Here is a 19,579-nt window from a genome sequence, read left to right as displayed (position 1 = left end):
GCCAGTTACAGTTAAGATCACCAAGCAGTATTATCTCAGTTTTAAAATCACATGCTTGAAGTAGCTTTTTAAAAGTGATATAGAAATTATTATTAGAGGAGGGTGGACGATATACAACAATTAACACAAAAGACATTTCAGGTGAGAGCAGTATATTCACCCCAATACACTCCAAATCATGGTCAAAAGGCCAACATATCTGCTGACAGTTAATGTGATCTTTTATGTAAATCATTACCCCTCCCCCTCTTCCCTCACATCTATCCAGTGTTGCCAACTTAGCGACTTTGTCGCTAGATTTAGCGACTTTTCAGACCCCCATAGCGACTTTTTTCCAAAAAAGCGACTAGCGACAAATCTGACGACTTTTTTTGACAGACCTTATTTAGTCTCTGAGACTCTCCGGTACTGCCGCACGAGCTCTCTCTCTCTCTCTCTCTCTCTCTCCCAGCGTGCGCACACGCCCCTCTCTTTCTGCATCTGCTTCTGCTATGTTCAGCGGGCAGAAAGGAGCAGCACTTTCTGTTAAAAAAATATATTCTGTTGCTTCTAACTCTATTTTACATACAAGTATAGCCGAAATCACAGTACAATCACTATCTTAATCTTATGTGTATGTGATTTAATTAGACAATGTCGTGAATAGGATTTTAGTGCAGAGATTAACATCTTTGAGAGCTGGTTATGTATTCTTAATGGACCGCGTTTCAGTCATTATAATATTAATTCCGTTGTCGGACAACAAAAACATTAAAATATAATAATAAAAAACTTTTATTGAGAATTTTGGCTGCCTTAAAACGCAGTACATGAGCATAGAAAGGGCGAGATAATATGACGCACTTACGTCATGAATATGCTAATTAGCATATGACGTCATCTAGCGACATTTAGCGACTTTTCAGGCAGGGTTTAGCTACTTTCCATTGAAAGAAGTTGGCAACACTGCATCTATCCCGTCTAAAAATATTATACCCTGGTACATGTAATGCAGCAGATGGACAGTTTTTATGTAACCAAGATTCTGTCAGACCTAAAAAATCTAAGTTGGAGTTAATAAGAAGATGATGTACTTCTTCAGACTTTGGGCTGAGGCTACGGATGTTCATATGCCCTCCAAATAGACCCTTTGGTTTGAGTTGTTGATCCCAGATCAGTCGAGAGTGATTGACAGTTTTAAAAAAGTTCAGTTTGCGGTGTTTTTTCAAAGCAGGGTTTGTAATGTTTTTGAAACGACTGTGGGTTGTATCGTGCAGATTTTCACGCTTACCTTGAGCGCAATGACCAGTTACCTTGACATCCGCACGATATGATCGATTAGGGTCAGAAACGCAGGGCAAGGAATTTGTAGTTGTTTGCTCCTCAACGGCGACAGCCCCGCCGCCGTCGGTCCACGCGCTGAAAGATGGCCAGTCAAGGCCCTCAGCACTCACCAAGCCCGGCGTCTCAGCCCGTTTCGTCCGAGATCTTCGCTCCCCGTCATTGATAAATCCACCTGCCGGTCGATGCAGAATGAGCCCCAGCCCCTCAGGGGCGACTAGTGCGCTCGCTGGTGCCTTACAGCTGGCGCCCCGGAAAATCGGACCTGGGCACGGGTGCACATCTCCGGACAGCAACAGGTAGAGTATGATGATAATCCCACTGTCACTTTGGTGTGTGCCCCGGACTGCATTATTTCGCTTGTGTTGAACCCGGCCGACCGCAGTGTTTACAAACGTCTGCATTAAAATGTGCTTTCCATATCCGAAATGCTTTACTGACCTTGTTTCTCGATACACTGATATATTATGGGAAACTTGCTGTGTGTTTACACACTGTCCCGAATCTGTGAGGTTTAAAATAATTCCAAAAACTAAAAGTGCCAGGAGAGCTCCTGACGCACCTGTCCCGTTGACTGCCGCCATATCTTTCTCCCGGTAACAAACACCTGGTTTGTTATCTTTATTTTATAAATGCACAAAGTTTTGTTGTCATTATGTCTGTATACAAAAAAAGTAGACCCTTTACAGATTCTATTGATGTATTGCTCTTATCTGTACAATCAAAACTGTGTGTAATTTAAGTTCTTTTCGGGGGTTATCAGGAGAAAATGTCTCATAACTCGTACACGCGTTAATCAACTCCAGAGGGTTAAAGAATCAATTGCATGTATTTTATTGTTTTATGCAATATGTTAATTTTATGTTATATAGTAGTTTATGTAGTGTGAAAAGTATCTATAAATAAACATCATACACTCACAGAAATAAAGGTACAAAAGCCATCACTGGGGCAGTACCTTTTAGGTACTAATATGAAACCTTTAGGTACAAAGGTGTATCTTTTGAAAAGGTACCACCCCCAGTGACAGCTTTTGCACAATTTTTTTTTCTGAGAGTACATTACGTCTTTATCTCAAGAAGTAAAATCATTATAACTCTTTCTACATAATGACAAGTAAACAATTTCAGTCCATTTTCACAATTTTTATGCAAACTGCATTGTGCTCAGCGATTAAACCCTGTTACTCATGTTATTTTAAAGGGGGGGTGAAATGCTATTTCATGCATACTGAGTTTTTTACACTGTTAAAGAGTTGGATTCCCATGCTAAACATGGAAAAAGTTTCAAAAATTAAGTTGTACGTTTGAAGGAGTATTTCTGTTCCAAAAATACTCCTTCCGGTTTGTCACAAGTTTCGGAAAGTTTTTTTCGAGTATGGCTCTGTGTGACGTTAAATGGAGCGGAATTTCCTTATATGGGTTCTAAGGGCAGGTCTGCCGGAAGAGCGCGCGCTCCCGTATAGCAGAGCACTGAGAGGCTGAGCACAGGAATTCACTGATCAGAGCGAGAGCGTCGCGAAATGTCACAAAAGGAGTGTGTTTTTGGTTGCCAGGGCAAGACAACCCTGCACAGATTACCAAAGAAAAAACAGCATTAAGGGACCAGTGGATGGAGTTTATTTTTACAGAGCATCAACGGAGTTGTGCAAGTGTTCGTGTTTGTTCCCCTGCATTTCTAAAATGCTTGTTTTACAAACAAGGCCCAGTTTGACGACGGATTTGCGTATCGTTTATTTCATAAGGATGAGGCAATCCCAACGAAAAAGGGTCACGATTGTGTGTTGGAACCACAGGCGGTGAGTAAAACTGCTTAAAATATCTCTGCCTCCTTGTTAGTGCATCCGCCTCCCATCGGAGACTCAGGTTCGAGCCCCGCTCGGAGCGAGTCCTTGCTGCTGCTGCTCTCGTTCAGTTTCAGCCTTCACAGCTGTCACAGCTTCCAAACGCTCTCAACACAACTGGTGCTCGTGATTCTTTAGCTCCGCCCACACGACACGCCTCCAGGCGCTCGTGTTTTTCCGGGAAAAATCGGTACAGACTATCTTTCTCTTATGAATATAATAAAACTAAATACTTTTTGGAGTTATGAAGGATGCAGTACTACTCTATAGGTACTCAAGATTAACATGATATTGAGTGAAAACGAGCATTTCACCCCCCCCTTTAAGAAATGTATAGGAAATAAAAATAACTACAAATACATTTTTTTTAAGGTTAAACAACTACTTTCACTGGCCAACTGCTGAAAATGTTCATTTTTAGTGGACTTCTGGCCTTGTTTTGTATCCTATTTAGGGGTAAGTGCCACAGGGGGATTCAAAAATCAGTGCTTTCTGAATTCACTGCACAAAAAAAACGAATGCTCCAGTTCCAGACAAATTCATCTTTGTCATACAGCCAATGACAAAAAAATAAAAACAGCAACAAAGCACTCCATCTTCACACTTGCACCTCACCAAATCCTGAGAACAGAAAGGACCCACAATTACCTGGTCCCACTGTCACCGCATATATACGCCCACACCCTCCCAAAGAGATTTCTTCATTATAAAGACTCTCCTTCCCTTGAGCGATAATGAGCATGGAAATGTATTACATAAGAACAAATAGGAGCAGAGAGGACTCAGCAGCGATCTAAAGCCCCATGCTAATGGAAATTCAAAGAGACGGAATTAAATTATGCTTCTGACAGCATACGCCCCCAACCGGCTCCTTTCCTTAAAGGTAGATAAGACGCCATCGTTACTGTTACGCATTTCCCACATAACGCCTTTGTGGGAGGACTGAGAGAGGTGCAGTGGAGATCAGAGCTCAGTCTGTCAGGTGGGAAGCTCAATTAGACATGCTGTGTGTCGAACAAGCTGACTCAGGATCACAGATGGCAATGAGCACACATGTGTAGATATGCCCCTTCATACCCTCCCCAGCCCCACAACCCTGTTTGGGACGCCAAAATAATTGGTTCTCCTTTCCAAGCACCATAAGCTGTTCTAAAGCATTAGAGTCATGGGTCAAGTCAATAAGTTTTGCTTGCAGGGGGTTTGAAAGGGATATCCAAAGGTCACAACTGCTGAAATTGGTTAGTGTGTGAGATTGCTGGCTTCAAACAAGTGGACAAACTGGGAAGCTGAAAAAACAAGTACATTTTGAAAAAGTAGCCGTTTTATTTTAAAAAGTTTTCAATAGAAATCTAAATGGATTGTTTAGATTCCAGAATGATCTCATTCTCATTTTCTTCATACTGATCTTGCTCTGTCCATGACCTACTTCCTTAATGGTATCCCCCAGTGGACTGCAGTTGGCCATCTCTCAGGTCCCTGTCTTCTGTTGAGAACATGTGGGCGTATCTCTGCTTTGCTCTACCACACTGCTGCCTGTGCGGAGTTACTTTTTTAAACCCAGCTTTATATAAGTCCTTCACATACGGGACCAAATGTACCGAAGCCAAGAAGGTGCTTTAACGATTGGCTAGGCTTTTTTGTGTGTGTGTTTAGGAGCTAACAAGACACAGATTTCATTGCCTGCAACATCCTACCAATTACCACCAAGCCATTATGAAATGATTCAGAGCCAAGCTTTGATTGCTAATCATAGAAACATCAAAATAACTTTTGTGAGATCTCTTTCTCGAAGCAGAGGCAGACAGAAGACGCTGAGCTGTGACATGCATGAACTGAAGGAGGATGCAATTGAACAAGATAATCCAAGTTAATCACCGCAGATAATGATGCAGATACAACCTGTGTACATGAGCTATAACTGAGGCTTAGGAGATCTTATTATGAAGAATCAAAAGGGTTTTTCACACTGCACTTAACCCTGGGTTAAACCCTACTTTCTTTTTGAAATAAAAGAAAGTTCAAGGTTCTACATAAACAATTGTTGTCTGGTAAAGACAACAAGCTGATCAGAACATCAGCTGCCTCAACTTTAATGGCAGAAGTGCGCACTGTAGCAATAAAAGAGTTAAATCAATTGATGCTCACCCGCAGTTTACCCAGGCGATGGTACCCTGACCTTTCACAGCCTGAGCCACATCAGACAGCAGCTTTAGATGAGCACCTCCAGACGAAGCTGAGGACACAAAAAACACATTTAGACAACTGTAGACAAGACATGTTGTAGAAACCGCAACACTTTTAAATATCATATGCTTGTATACAGTGTATGTGAGTGGTCTCTAGCACTGTGCCCACTGCACCTGTTAGCCTGCAAGGCACCTGCAGAGCTCATGCTATAAATAGCCACAATTAAAATGCTTAATTTCCCATCATTTCATTTTATAACACATGAAAATACAGAAACCATTGGAACAGTTGACATACAGTTGTGATGAAATATGATTTTTAATAATTTAACAAGTGTATTTTTATGTTTAGCTAGTACATCTGATCTGCATTCTCATAAGATACTAAGTGAGCTATTACTAGTTCAAAGATCTGTGTGTAAGAGTGAGAGAACAAATCTGTTTTGACTGGTGTTAACATGAAAGCCTTTATTCTGACTGTGCCATCAGTCAGATTAATAACGGATTATTTAACTGCATGTAAACATAGTCTGAGCTAAAATATCGTCACATAAACTATAAAATCATAAATTCATCACTACATTCCATAAGCCTTTCAACATTTCAGGTAAAACAGCAGTACATAAGTGACAGTAAATATATAATTTCAAATAAATGTTATTCTGAACTTTATATTCATCAAATAATCCTGAAAAAAATGTATCATGGTCTCCACATGAATATTAAGCAGCACATCCATTTTCAACATTGATAAGAATTGTTTCATAATACATATAATAAACATAATATATTAAAATAGAAATGTTTGATTTCAAAATATTTCAGTTTTTCCTGAATTTCAGATCAAAAACACACAGCCTCATCTTTCAAAAACATAAAAAAAGGGTAATATAGTCAATCAGTTTATCTGAGACTAAAGTCCCTTTATATGTTCTACATACTACTACACAATACATACCACAATATTTGGTGAGTACATGAATCCAGATGTTCACAATATCTAGTTCCTTTAGTTTGTTCGATTGGTGCAAACTTGAGTTCACATTACAAAAGCAATCTGGTTTGGAAATGAAACCCTATTGATTACATATACATGTTTGAACAACTGCACATCCATCATTTTCTTAAAATGAGTGGCGAGGGATTGCAGCAGTCGTCAGACCAAGCACAATGTTTACAATGTTTACTGGGTGATAAAAACATAGGTAGTGGAGCTAAAAGTATCGATCAAATATAAATGAATAAATGATAAAACCCAAAAAGGTGAAGTGGATGTTGTTCTCCATTTTTAAAAGCATTTCTACCATCAGGACTCGTGCTGATGATGAAAGCACTTGCCAACACACCTCAGTACAAAACAACAGCACATAGTGTGAAAGTACTACGCGTGAAAAACACAGTGACAGTTTCACTACACCCCAGATTTACACATTTGTGACAGTCTGGGATCATCTACTACACTACTGAACCCACAATCTGCTTTTCTTCCCATTAAATCACATCGGTCAAGGTCAAAAGGACATTGATTTCGTGGTTCCGCATTGTCTTTCAGTTCCAAATCATAAGATGAAGTTTAAACCAGTACTGTTTTGAATGAGAAGTGCCTATGCACCATCTGATCTTGAATACATTCCTGCAATCTAAGGGACTATCACAGTTAGCAGGATGCATCTAATGGAAATGCTTCACAGGATGAGCAGCACTAGTCAGCCATCAATCAAACGTACTGTTCGATACACAGACTTATCCAATAACCTCATGTGCTCGAAATGAGTCGTGAATTATGAAACAAATAAATCTTGCATAGCAAGACCTTGAGAGGCTCTTTCCCGTGCTTTGTGGGTGGGAGATTGTTTATGGACCGTTCATACATACAGTACCCATATATGGCGCATTGCCTGCTGATTCGGCTAATAACACCCAGAAGTGATGCAAATTAATATGCAATGTTGGGGGTCGTTTTTTTCTAAAAGCTGGAAGAGAGCAATGCATTAGGGTGTTTAGGAGTTTAGTGTGTTGAAGTTCTTTATCTACTCGGTCTATGGCCATAAGATTTATATCTTATGAGTGTGGCAAGTTCAGAATACTCCAAGTGTACTGTACAAAAGGTCAAGTATCTAAAGGCACCAACATGCTTTTGGCAATCAAAGCGAAGCTGACCTACCTATTGTGGCATGACAGGTCTGTTAGCATATAGAAGAATCATACTGTACCTTCTCAATGAATTTTCCCTTAGGGCGTGTAACACATATACACTTTAGCAACGCAAGCTTGATTTTATGCATCACGTTCCAAAATGTGTCAGGGTGCAAATCACAATGAATGTACACACTGCATAACCATAAAGTATCTGCTTCTATGGCAAGTTTTCTCTTTCAAGTTAAATACCGTCATGGTGGAACGACAGTTTGAAGAGAATCTTGCTGAGCAAGTTAAAGTCAGCACGTTTATAACTAGCATAGGGCTCAACAGTAAGAAATTCTAGCTGGCACAGTTGGACCAGTAATTATGATTACTTGTCCAGTCAACATTATCTCTGGCACTGTTTATTTTTAGTAATGCACACTACCGTTAAACAGTTTGGGGTCAGAAAGATATTCATTTATTTATTTGTTTTTGACAGATGTCTCTTATGCTGCATTTACTGAAAAACCCGAAAAAAATATTGCAAAATATTTTTACACTTAAGCATTTTAATATATTGAATATTTTAATAAGAAATTACATTTATTTCTGTGAAATCAAAGCTGAATTTGACACTCAAGAAACATTTCTCATTATTATTACAAATGTTGAAAGCAGATATGATGTTTAGTAAAAGAATTGATTACTTTTTTGGAATGGTAATGTTTTTTTTTTTTTTGCCTAGTGTATTTTCTATAATATTTCTTATGTTTTTTTGTTATTTATTTATAACTTTTTAAGGCCATGCCAGCATCAAGGCTATTTTCATGGCCATATCTGAATATATTATACAAGTTATGTTTGTTTTCTTTTTTCTTCTACTCGTCAAAATGCTTTCAATTAAAGATTACAGGTCTTTTTTTTTCTGCAATTACAGAGCAGTGGACCGTCTTCACTGTTGAGCCGTTTAGCAACCTGCGTAATACCACATCCGGTTAAGTAGCACGGACGTTTGCAGGTAACATAAAAACATACCTTTTGACCTTAGGGATCACTAAAACACATTTATTGCCAGTTACACACGAAGACATCCCGCCACTTTTGCTGCTAAGGCTGTAATACTTTTAATGCATTTGAAAAACAACAGTGGTGACTCACCTGACTTTGTATACAAGACAAGCACATTAGTTCTGGTCCTCAGAAGTTTCTTGAAATCCTTGTGGTCACTGACTTTCTCTATGAGCGGAGACACCTTCGCTGCCTGCAGGGCGGATGACACTGCAACCTGAGGAGGTGAGACAGACAGAAATCATCATTTTTCACTGTCAAGGCCACCACAGGTGATTCAAAACAACATCCCCAACTGCACGCCAATAGAATTGTGGCACTTGTGCAAAAAGACGACAATGTGTCAAACCATGATGACAGAGGAGAAACAACAGCAGCCATTACAAACAAGAGCCAGTATACCATAAAGCAGTTACATCACATCAATATATCCATTTATCACTCTTTACCGATTGCAAACAACTGGAAAAGAGTTTAGCGAATAGCGGTTGGCCACACAATAGTAACTGCACTACATAAATTCTTAAACAAGACCTTAAAATATAAAATAAATGAAAATATATTAAATTAAATATAGTTTCTCAGAAGTTCCTTGAAATAGCTTCTAATATTGTGCTCTAATGTGAGACTTATGTGTTGTCCTTTTGTGGGAGAGCATGCTCTCTCTGCCACACTCTCTATCAGTCTTTCTAGCAGAGGCATGCGATTCGGAGTTCGGATGGAGCTGAGCAGATAAAGCGACAACAGATAAAGGCGCTGTCATCTAAAGAAGAGGAAAATGACAAGATCAGACAGACCATGTGACAAACTGAGACAGTGACCCAGCCTATCACACGTCCTTATCATCTCCCTATGCCACATGCCTGAAGTGAAAAGACACTAGCACAATGAGCAGAAATTAATGCTCAGTCGCTAGTGGACAAGATAGATCAAATGTTATTTACAAAATGACATGTTGAAAGAAAACTCATTTGGTCTGTGGGGACGTTTTTTAATAGCTGATCGACAGTCTCGGAGAATGTCTTTAGAGTTTCCATTTCAACTAGATACTGAAGAGAAACTTTTAAAAGATAGCAATACACAAGTTACATTTTTAGTAGAACCACTCCTTATGATTGTAAATACAATTTTCCCACGTTAACTAATCAAGCACACATTGCACTAATGGTGGTGAACTAAAGTGGTTTTATTTTGAGGAATCCAAATTTACCTGGACCTTTTGAGATAAGAGCTTGGCGTACATTGAAAACACGAAAACTTTTAGAATTCAAAACTTCCTCCTCATGTCAAAAAGAGATACAGACATTTGAATTTATCATCTGCTCATTTGCATTTCTTCCCAAAGTTTCTTGGCATTAAGAATTAGAAAGTGGATCTCATTTCAAACACATCCCCTGATAATTCAGTCTGATTTTTAACAGTTTTTATGGTGGATAGACTGCTGCAGTGATGGTGTTTTTGTAGGCAAACCCAGAATTTAGCATTACCCAGTTTCCCCCAGCAAAAACCCAATAGAGGAGTTTTCCATTGACTTTTGGATTATTGCAGAAATAAGCTCTGCTACCAATAAAGCTTATGATTCTTACACATTTTATTCATCATGATATGAACATAACTTTCAAGCCTAAAATTCAATTGGCCAAATTGAAAAGCTAAATGTAGGCTAAAATTAACTACACAAATTTCAAAGTTTAACTTAGTAAGAGTGTAGGGATGTAACGATTCACTCAACTTGCGATTTCATGATTCGGATCACGATTTATATGAACAAAATTAGATTCAAGACAAATTATAAATTATTGCTTGGACAAAATGCTGCACGTTTCTTTCTGAAATTGAAATAGAACACTATAATAATATACTAATATAGCATTTGAATATTATTACTCTTTTGTTGGTTTTGATTGCTTCTATTGTCCTACTTTGTAAGTCCATTTGGATAAAAGCGCCTGCTAAATAACAAAATGTAAATATAAATAACAAAACTAAATTGAAACTTTAAAACAAACCCCAAATCAAATAAGTAACACAAATAAAATAAAGTTCTTTATATAGACAAACCAAGGCTTTCTCTCTGCTGTTTCCATTTAAAATGGGAGGCAACCACTGAATTTTATCATGATCTAAACAAAGATATTGCATACAGTATATGTAACGAGCATTTTTTTATATAAATGTGACTGTATATTTTCAAAATTTGAAGCAAAATCAGAATGGTCTGACTTCAGTTTGTGAAACTACATAAAAAAAAAAATATCTGCATGAAACAGAAACAGCAGACGGGCTGAATGAGACGCAGATTCACTCTCTGCCAGCAGGTGGCGATTAAAGCATTTCCTTGGTTACCGCTGTAAACAAAGCAGCACTACACTTATGAACTTTAATATGCATTATACAGAGGCAAAATGAAAATAAAAAATACCATCTAAACCTTTCTAAACACAGTAAGTTCCACTCAGACATACATTCATATAAATTCTTACCCATAATTGTATCGATTTGTTCAGCATCTCAACCGATTTGAATCGTCACACATTTTAAACGATTTTTAACCGGCTCACAGTTAATCGCTACATGCCTATAAGAGTGGGATTATAAACACAGCAAGGTGTTATAGTAAAACCTTTAAAACATTTACAACTGGGGTATTACTGATATTATGTCACAAAATAAAATGTGAAAATACCCTAAGCTTGTTTTAACCACAAACCTACAGTAATTTCAGCCATGTTACCAAAAAATTCCCCCAAAATCTCTACTGACTTCAGGACAATCAATCCAGAAGTGCCGACTCATTTCTGGGGTTTTGGACTAGAGAAATATGTCAACCCTGCAGCACTCTACATTTTAGTGCAGAGCTCATTCAATATGCAAAGGTAGCATTCTGAAAGGTGGATCAATTAAAACTAAGCAATTTCATTTTAAGAACCAAATAATTTGAGTAATACCAAAACAACCTTTTACTTACGGTGTAAGAGGACCTCATTTTCCCTCCTCTCCCTAAAAAGTGGCAAAAACCTTATATAACACAATACAAAAACCAGAGCATAGCTGTACATCTGTTGTGTGTGAGTGCACAAGTCTGTAAAGATTGATCGGCATCATCATTGGAACATCACAAGGAAGGGCTGGTGAGAAACACAGGTGCCTTAGCCACTAACAACCTTCATCTTTCTACATGACAAACCAAAACAAGCATCATACTCTCCTTCATTAAAAATCACACCGCACATTCTCTACAGAGAGACGAGGGCCAGTGGCCTGCCTGAATTTATCACTGCACACTCTGTTGAGCAACACCATTACATCTGGACAAATGTTAAATAAACAAAAAGTCTCTGTTAGTCTAACATTATCACATCCCAGACCTTAGCTGGAAACCTCATGCTGGCAGAGTTCAAAATTAAAGATGAAGATCATTTTCTGCACCACTAGTGGCACCAAATGGAACAGTAATATGTTTGAGGAGCCTGATTGGACCATATGTAACAACATTAGCTCAATCAATGGTTCAAACAAGGGACTACCTGTTTGTTTAAACAATGGCAGATGCTTGAAACTTGATTTTGAAAGCATTTTTTTCTCACAATTCTGTTTGAAGCCACTATGGTGCAGAGTTAAATACTTCACCTTTAGCACTTACTAATGACAGTCAAATAGGCTTTGGCATGTTAAAGGGTTAGTTCACCCAAATATTAAAATTATGTCATTAATGCCTCACCCTCATGTCGTTCCAAACCCGTAAGACCTCCATTTATTTTCGGAACACAGTTTAAGATATTTTAGATTTAGTCCGAGAGCTCTCAGTCCCTCCATTGAAGCTGTGTGCACGGTATACTGTCCATGTCCAGAAAGGTAAGAAAAACATCATCAAAGTAGTCCATGTGACATCAGAGGGTCCATTTTGTTGAAGCATTGAAAATACATTTTGGTCCAAAAATAACAAAAATTATGACTCTATTCAGCATTGTCTTCTCAAACCCTTTAATAAATAAAACTGCTCTGAATTATAGTATTAAACTTATTGTAAATGACGTTGCAAATTGTGTGTTTTGACTATCATAGGAAAATAAATAAATGCTGTGACAGGAGGCATTTAATAGGAAACAGAGATTGTAAAAAATTGCTTTTATAAATCCTTTTTTTTTATGATTCCATTGCCACATAGAAGTATTTATATGATATAGGATAAAAATAATGTAAAACATATTTATGGTTATTATTATATTATTAGATTAAATATTGATGGACATAAATGTCTCAATTCAACTGCCACTGGAAAGTAAAAAGTAAATTTTATGTTGATTAAAGACAAAGGTGAAGGATCAGAGACAACGTTCTCTTCCTCCTCACATTTAATCAACCTTGTATGAGCAAATGGGGTCCAGCGGAATGGACAACCTGTGCCGACTGAGTGACATCCCAGCACCCCCAGCGCCTTGGGAGCCAGTGAGTGTGTGAAGATGACAGTCAGGGCTAATTAAAGTACTGCAAAGCTGAGGGACCTGAGAAATCACACCTCCTCTGACTTCAGCCATGCTGACAGCGGGGGCAGACATGGTGATGCATTATGAAGAAATGTCAGAGAAACTTACTGAAGAATTTGAAAGGACCATCTTTCTTTCATCAAGTTACTCAAGTCCAACATTAACTTTGAATGGGTTATATCATAAAAGATGACTTTTTCAATAAGACTAAGCTAAAAATTGGTTGGTTCTAGATTATTGCACCTCGTGATATCAGGCAGTAACACCTAACCACATTAAGATGTCAACAATGCCTATTTAGTTTTCAAAATATTAGCACAGTGAGGAAATAAGAAAGCAGTATATATTTTTATTTCTGAACACAAAAATATAATCAGTAAACTTATAAATCAGTGCTGTTTCTTGCTGTGTGTAACACCTACAGCTCTGCATTTCCTTACAAAGGATCCCAGAATTAGTCTCTGATTGGCACGTTTTCACACAAATTGGTTTGTGAACATGTCACTGTTTAATTTCTGCTGAGCAAAGAGCCTATTATTGAAAAATCGAGCAGTGCAATATATAAGAAGAATATATATTATATATATACATATATATAAACATAGCTATGGGTTCTGTAGACTGGACTTGTCATGTCACTTGTATACTGTTGTTGTTCTCTTGTTGGTCTGATTGCTTCTATTGTTCTCATTTGTAAGTCACTTTGGATAAAAGCATCTGCTAAATGATTAAATGCAAATGTAAATATAAATATTAGACCCCACTAAAAGTGTTCTTTCCATAAATAAATGTAAAAAAAAAAATGCAGCTAAAATGGCCTGTTTAATTTCTAAGGGTCAGAGAGGGAAAAAAACCCTGTTAATTAAAAAAAATTATATTATTTGCTGTAATAAACTTTGGCTAATGTTATAGTTAGAACTCATGGAAAAAATAAAAATGTCACTGTGAATAGCACAGAAAAGTCGGCACATCGTAAAAAACTGATTGTTTCTCAAATTACCCATCTTTAACACTAAAATGTACAGTTTCGGCACACAGACAACTGCAGCATTCAACCCCATTCAGGGACAAAAGAGTCAGTGTTCTACATCTAGTCCCATCAGGTTTCCATCCCTATTTGGTGCACCACCTATTCTTCAAACCTGACAGTCGACCAATAGAGCGGGCCCATTACTGTCTGGCAATCATCATGTCCTGTACCTGTTACAAAGACTTTCATTTGGCCTTCCCTTAGCAGTGGTGTTCGAAGTGGGCATTATCCTAACAACACCAGTCTTTTCACAAGACGGTGATTGTTATTATCATCCACTGAACAGCTTTGAGAGACAGGCCCGATCGTGTCCTGCCGATCAATGTGAAGTGAACAGAACAGGTTGAAAAAAAAACATGCTGTGCACCACTATTTCATCTGATGAGCAGCTACGGCTCAGGGGAGTGAAAAGACCATGCAGGGAAGGAATGGGGTGATGGAGGAACACATCTTTCTGCATATTCTTAGCTGAATCTCTTTGTTGCCGCATTTGAAAGAGCTCCTCATGGACTCTTCAACTCAACAGGGATGGTCTGCAAATCATTAACTTGAGAATAAACAATTCTTCAGCAGACACTTGTGACACAGATTTCAGCAGCATGCGGAAAAAATTAATTCTGAAAATAGAAACATGGTTTTCAGTTTCTTTCAAAATGTATCTCTTCACCCAAAAAGTATTCAGAAAATGTACAGAAAAAAAAGATTAAAAAAAAAATCAGAATCTCCAAAGTGCTAAGTAAAGTATAAAGTAGTACATTAAACTCAATAAAAAACATTTTATCTCCTATGTTTGCATTCGTATAAAGACCCCCCCCCCCACCCCCCAAACACACATTTTATATACTGATTTTGTGGGAAAATGTGAAACATTCTTTAGTATGGAATTATTTACACAAAACTGAGTCTTCAGTGTCACATGATCATTTAGAAATCACTCTAATATGCTGATTTAGTGATCAAAAACATATATTATTACCAATGTTGAAACAGTAATGCCTAGTATGATACCGCAATACTTTTTTTCAGGATTCAGTGGCAAGTTTAAAAGAACGGCATTTATTTGGAATATACATTTTTGGTAATTTATATTTAATGTCTTTTGTAAAGTTTTTATTGTCATTTTTGATCAATAGAAAGTCTCCTTTGCAATTAAGAGAGTATTCATTTCTCTCTCTCTAAAAAACAACAACCCCAAAACAACAATAAAATTATCTTAAAGGCATACAATAGTTTTTGGGGGGAAAATATGAAAATAGTGATCAAATATATCTTCAGAATAAAGCACCCAAATTAAATATACTAATTTATGTACTTTAGCTTAAAGGGATGGTCCATGCAAAAATTAAAATTATGTAATTTACACGTCCTCACGTCGCCAATAGTCCCACCAACTTCCATAGTATGGGGGGGGGGGGGGGGGACACTATGGAAGTCAGTGGGGACTATCAAATGTCTGGTTACCCACATTCTTGAAAATATCTTCTTAAGAAATCCATATAGGTTTGGAAGAACATGGGGGTGGGTTGTTCTGAAACATAACAAATCACTATATATTTTACTTGCAGGAACGACAGAAGCTCAGACATTCTACCTATCACAAACTAGAAATTTAGCAATGACAAAATTCACATTTTGGGTCTAATTATTCCTTTAACACCAAAGACAATTACTGTCCATTTCCAATTCTTCCTTTCCAAAAATAAATAAATAAAATTCCACAAAATGTTTGCAAAGCTCTAGTATAGCACAGTATATAATTCCTCAACGATCTAATTAGGTCCAGTATGTTGTACTTGACTGTAGTTTATGGATATTAGCGCTCCTGCTATTAATCTTCCGCTCAAGGACACCAGCGTTTCAGCAGTGGACCTTGCTGACATGTTTTGCACAGCACGGGAAACACTTAAACTAAAAATGATCCGTCATACATCAACGCAAAAACATCTTGCTTAGTCAGCAGTGGAAGCTGTCATCAAGCGTGCACGGCGCAACCGGCATCGCAAATCTGCCTAATAAATAAAATCTCATTTTCACTTTTAGGGTCTCACTGATTCAGCATAAACACATGCGCCTTCTTCCACAGGGGGCTTCAGCTCTGCATAGCTGACGTAGGTAATTCACAAGCAGAAGGAAATGACTCCTCAAACTGAAACGGTCAATCTTTGAGTCAAACGGTCTCACACACTTAGTTGCAATAGTATACTTGTACAGCTAGCCGTCTCCAAGCAGTGTGTGGGAAGGGGAAGAGAGAGGGCTGTGGGGTGCCTGTAATCAAGATTAAGGGATTTTATAAATTGTTCTGACAAGCGGGAGGGCTGGAGGAAAGCACAGATAGCAGAGACCGGTTTCTCTTCCTCCACCCAACCACCACAAAGTCCCAACAGTTCAGGACAGTACTTTTGTTTGCGGTGGCAGCCGCAAACCAGGATGTGAGACAGGAAAGTGTAATGAGAGTTGACTGACGTGGCACAAGCGCTATTAGGGTTCGGTGTTGAGGACACGGCCCACATTGATTCACAAATCAGTTGTTGAACAGGGTTGATGCACTTTAAACTGAACCAAATGTGGGTTAATTAGCTCCAAACATTACAGGCTAATTTCTGTCATGCTCATCAATAGGGGAATAAGGAAGACAGAAGAAAAACAGCACTGATCAACTTTAAATTACATTGCTACTGTGAATATAAACCACGCCCTAACACAAACTGTAAGATAAAGATTAAATAGAATCACAATAGAGAAGTAGAAATAACAGTTGGATCCACAAGCGTTCATATGTTGTTGACTGTGCATTAACGTGGGAGTCTGTCAGACAGTAAGGTCAATATAATGGGTTATATTTTGTAAAAATGCTATTTAAAACACAAGTTTGTATTCATGTTTACATAATTTGAAAAAGGCTCATTTTGTATTTATGTGTGATGGTTATTTGATGTGATCAAGTAAAATAATAATACTAATATTACTACCCGAGAGTACAAATTATTTTTCAATAAAGTTTGTAAAGTTTCAATCAAGTTTGATATCAACAAGTTTCCTATGATTTTCTTCCTTGGAAACAAATATAAACAAATGGTCAAATATCTTTTTTTTTTTTTTTAAGATATTTGATAAAAACGAATTGACACAGTCATGGAGGGCCTAAAAGGTATTTTATGTTTTATGATTTTCTTGTCATAGAGAACAAAATGGCTTCCTGCATGTTGGTAACACTAGATTTTTTTATCAAAGGGGACAAAACTTTTAAATATTAATAGCACAATAATAATATTTTATAACAAAATCACTTTACTACTCGTGGTTTAAAAAAAAAAAAGATTACGCTGAATACTGTTTTCTTGAAATACTTTTTAAAATTATATATTTTTGTAAACGATTTTCAGAAAGTTACCTAAACATTTTTTTTTTCTCAACTTTAAGCTCTTCACAAATATCAAAATGACTTTTAATTTAAAAATGGACAACTCGTTTATCATAGTAAAGGTGCATGGTGTGCACGAAGTGAATGCATTTTCACGTATTTTTGGTATAACATAATAGATCTGGACAAAATTAATGAACATTTCATTACATCAGTGACCTAAATAAGACCTTTTAAAATAAATCAAGAACATCTCTAACATGATATATTTATATCAAAGCAATAAGTCAAATGCACATTTCCTAGCAGATACATTTCCTATCACCAACATTAGTGAATCAGTTTTGACATTAGAGAGTTGCATAGAGAGCATGAGGTGTTCACGCATGTGAAGCACAAAGCTGGATGTGTATAAACATCAAAAACAAGACACGAGAACTGATGAATGAAACGGACTGATCTGAGTGTCTCTCTCTTCTGCTGTCAACTTTGAGCTACTGCTGCAAGAGGGAGAGAAGATCATTCCCTTTTCCTTTCGCTTTCGTCTTACGTCAGACAGAAAACAAATGTCCGATATGCGCAAAATAACATCATTGATTCTATCGATCCATTAGATTCCTTATAAAGACTCACCAATGACAGGAATAAGAACATTTCGACCAGTCTCCTACGTCTCCCGAATCGGTTGCAAGAAGCCATGATGCCGCTGCCACGTCTGGCTACGCAAGCGCAATCCATGTTCCTCCAAGATCCCTGGAGAACGCAGTGCTTCTTAGGAAATGTAGTTTATTGAGGCAGCCGTTAACGGGTAGGCTACTTGTTATTTGTTCAAATGTGTGTGACTTAAGCTCATGTAAATTATTATTAGCCATGCAGAAACAGCAAATAACATTCTATAAAATCCATTTCTTAACTCAGGCTTTAAAACTGAAAGCAATTAGTTTATACAGATTAATGAGGTGAGCTGTTCAATGAGTGAATGAATTGAGTTAGAGGATGGTTTCAAAATTATTTTCAGCTCAGTCTATTGAATTGAATGAACCACAGTCAAACTTAAAGTTGTTGTATTTTGATGTGTGTTTTTTGTATAAAATATAAAATATTTCTGGCTTTGCAAGCAAATGGCCTGACCATAAATCAAGAAGAAGAAGAAGAAAATATCTGATAATTTATTTAGCTTCCATATACCTGTGAAAGAAGATAAAAGTACTAATATTTTAAATTATATATACATTTATATATATATATATATATATATATATATATATATATATATATATATATATATATATATATATATATATATAGATAGATATATAGACACACACACACACACACACACACTAGCCTATAAAACACATGTGAGCTCATAGCAGATTTGATAAATGTTCTTAGATAATGTTAATGATAAATGTTAGGACACAAGTGTAAATTTTCATAAACCACTGGCAAAAAATAAATAAAAATAACTTTTGGCCTACACATTGATGAATGGCTCAATAACAATCAGAATAAACCATTCTTTTGCCAAGTAATATCATTATAACTGCAGTCAGTGGTTGCCAAGTAAAGCAATTTAGCAGCAGCCTAATTAGAACTGACAGTCAGAAGTATCCGTTTTATACATTTTTTTTAACAATATTTGAGTAGTTTAATTTTCAAACAGTTTAAAGTTAGTCCCTCAGTGTTGCTATTTGATTATGTAGAGTAGACCATATTAATAAGTATTGTTTTCATGCCTCATTACTTAAGGAAGGCACTTAATAATAGACCAGTAACAACTATTATATCATATTTGCAATGTGCGTGCTTATGTGTCAGACACACTGTAGTGCCACCACCTGGATGTGACAGTGGTACCATTGCACTGACTCACTTCCCCCAGCTGCTTCATGCATATTTCAACTAGCAGTGTTCGGTAATTACTGTAAATCCACAGTATGCACTGTCACAGTTTTCAAAAAGAAACACAACTTTCAAAGGGTCAAGCCAAAAGTTTCAAGGTTTCATTTATTTATAAAACATACACTTTAAGTTAATATTTTTGGACAGTTGAAATATATTTTTTTTATTATTGGTTGTATTAAGTTATATCTATAAATCTCTCTCTCTCTCTCTCTCTCTCTCTCTCTCTCTCTCTCTCTCTCTCTCTCTCTCTAT

General features: G+C 37.1%; 1 protein-coding gene across 1 annotated transcript in view; it reads right to left on the bottom strand.

Moving 5' to 3' along the window:
* Positions 1-18,187, bottom strand: part of LOC127965051 (protein disulfide-isomerase A5) — a 59,534-nt gene extending 41,347 nt beyond the window's left edge. Inside the window, exons 1-3 of the mRNA XM_052565594.1 lie at positions 18,053-18,187; positions 8,632-8,758; positions 5,309-5,396 (exon numbers count right to left, since the gene is read on the bottom strand). Coding sequence (XP_052421554.1) covers positions 5,309-5,396; positions 8,632-8,758; positions 18,053-18,157 — 320 coding nt within the window. The 5' untranslated portion in view covers positions 18,158-18,187. The remainder of the gene's footprint in view (positions 1-5,308; positions 5,397-8,631; positions 8,759-18,052) is intronic.
* Positions 18,188-19,579: the final 1,392 nt, after the last annotated feature.

The sequence above is a fragment of the Carassius gibelio genome, chromosome B9 (assembly GCF_023724105.1).
Source record: "Carassius gibelio isolate Cgi1373 ecotype wild population from Czech Republic chromosome B9, carGib1.2-hapl.c, whole genome shotgun sequence".
NCBI classification, from domain to species: Eukaryota; Metazoa; Chordata; class Actinopteri; order Cypriniformes; family Cyprinidae; genus Carassius; species Carassius gibelio.
The sequence above is the reverse complement of the archived record's forward strand: the minus strand, read 5'-3'. Positions and strand labels throughout refer to the sequence as shown.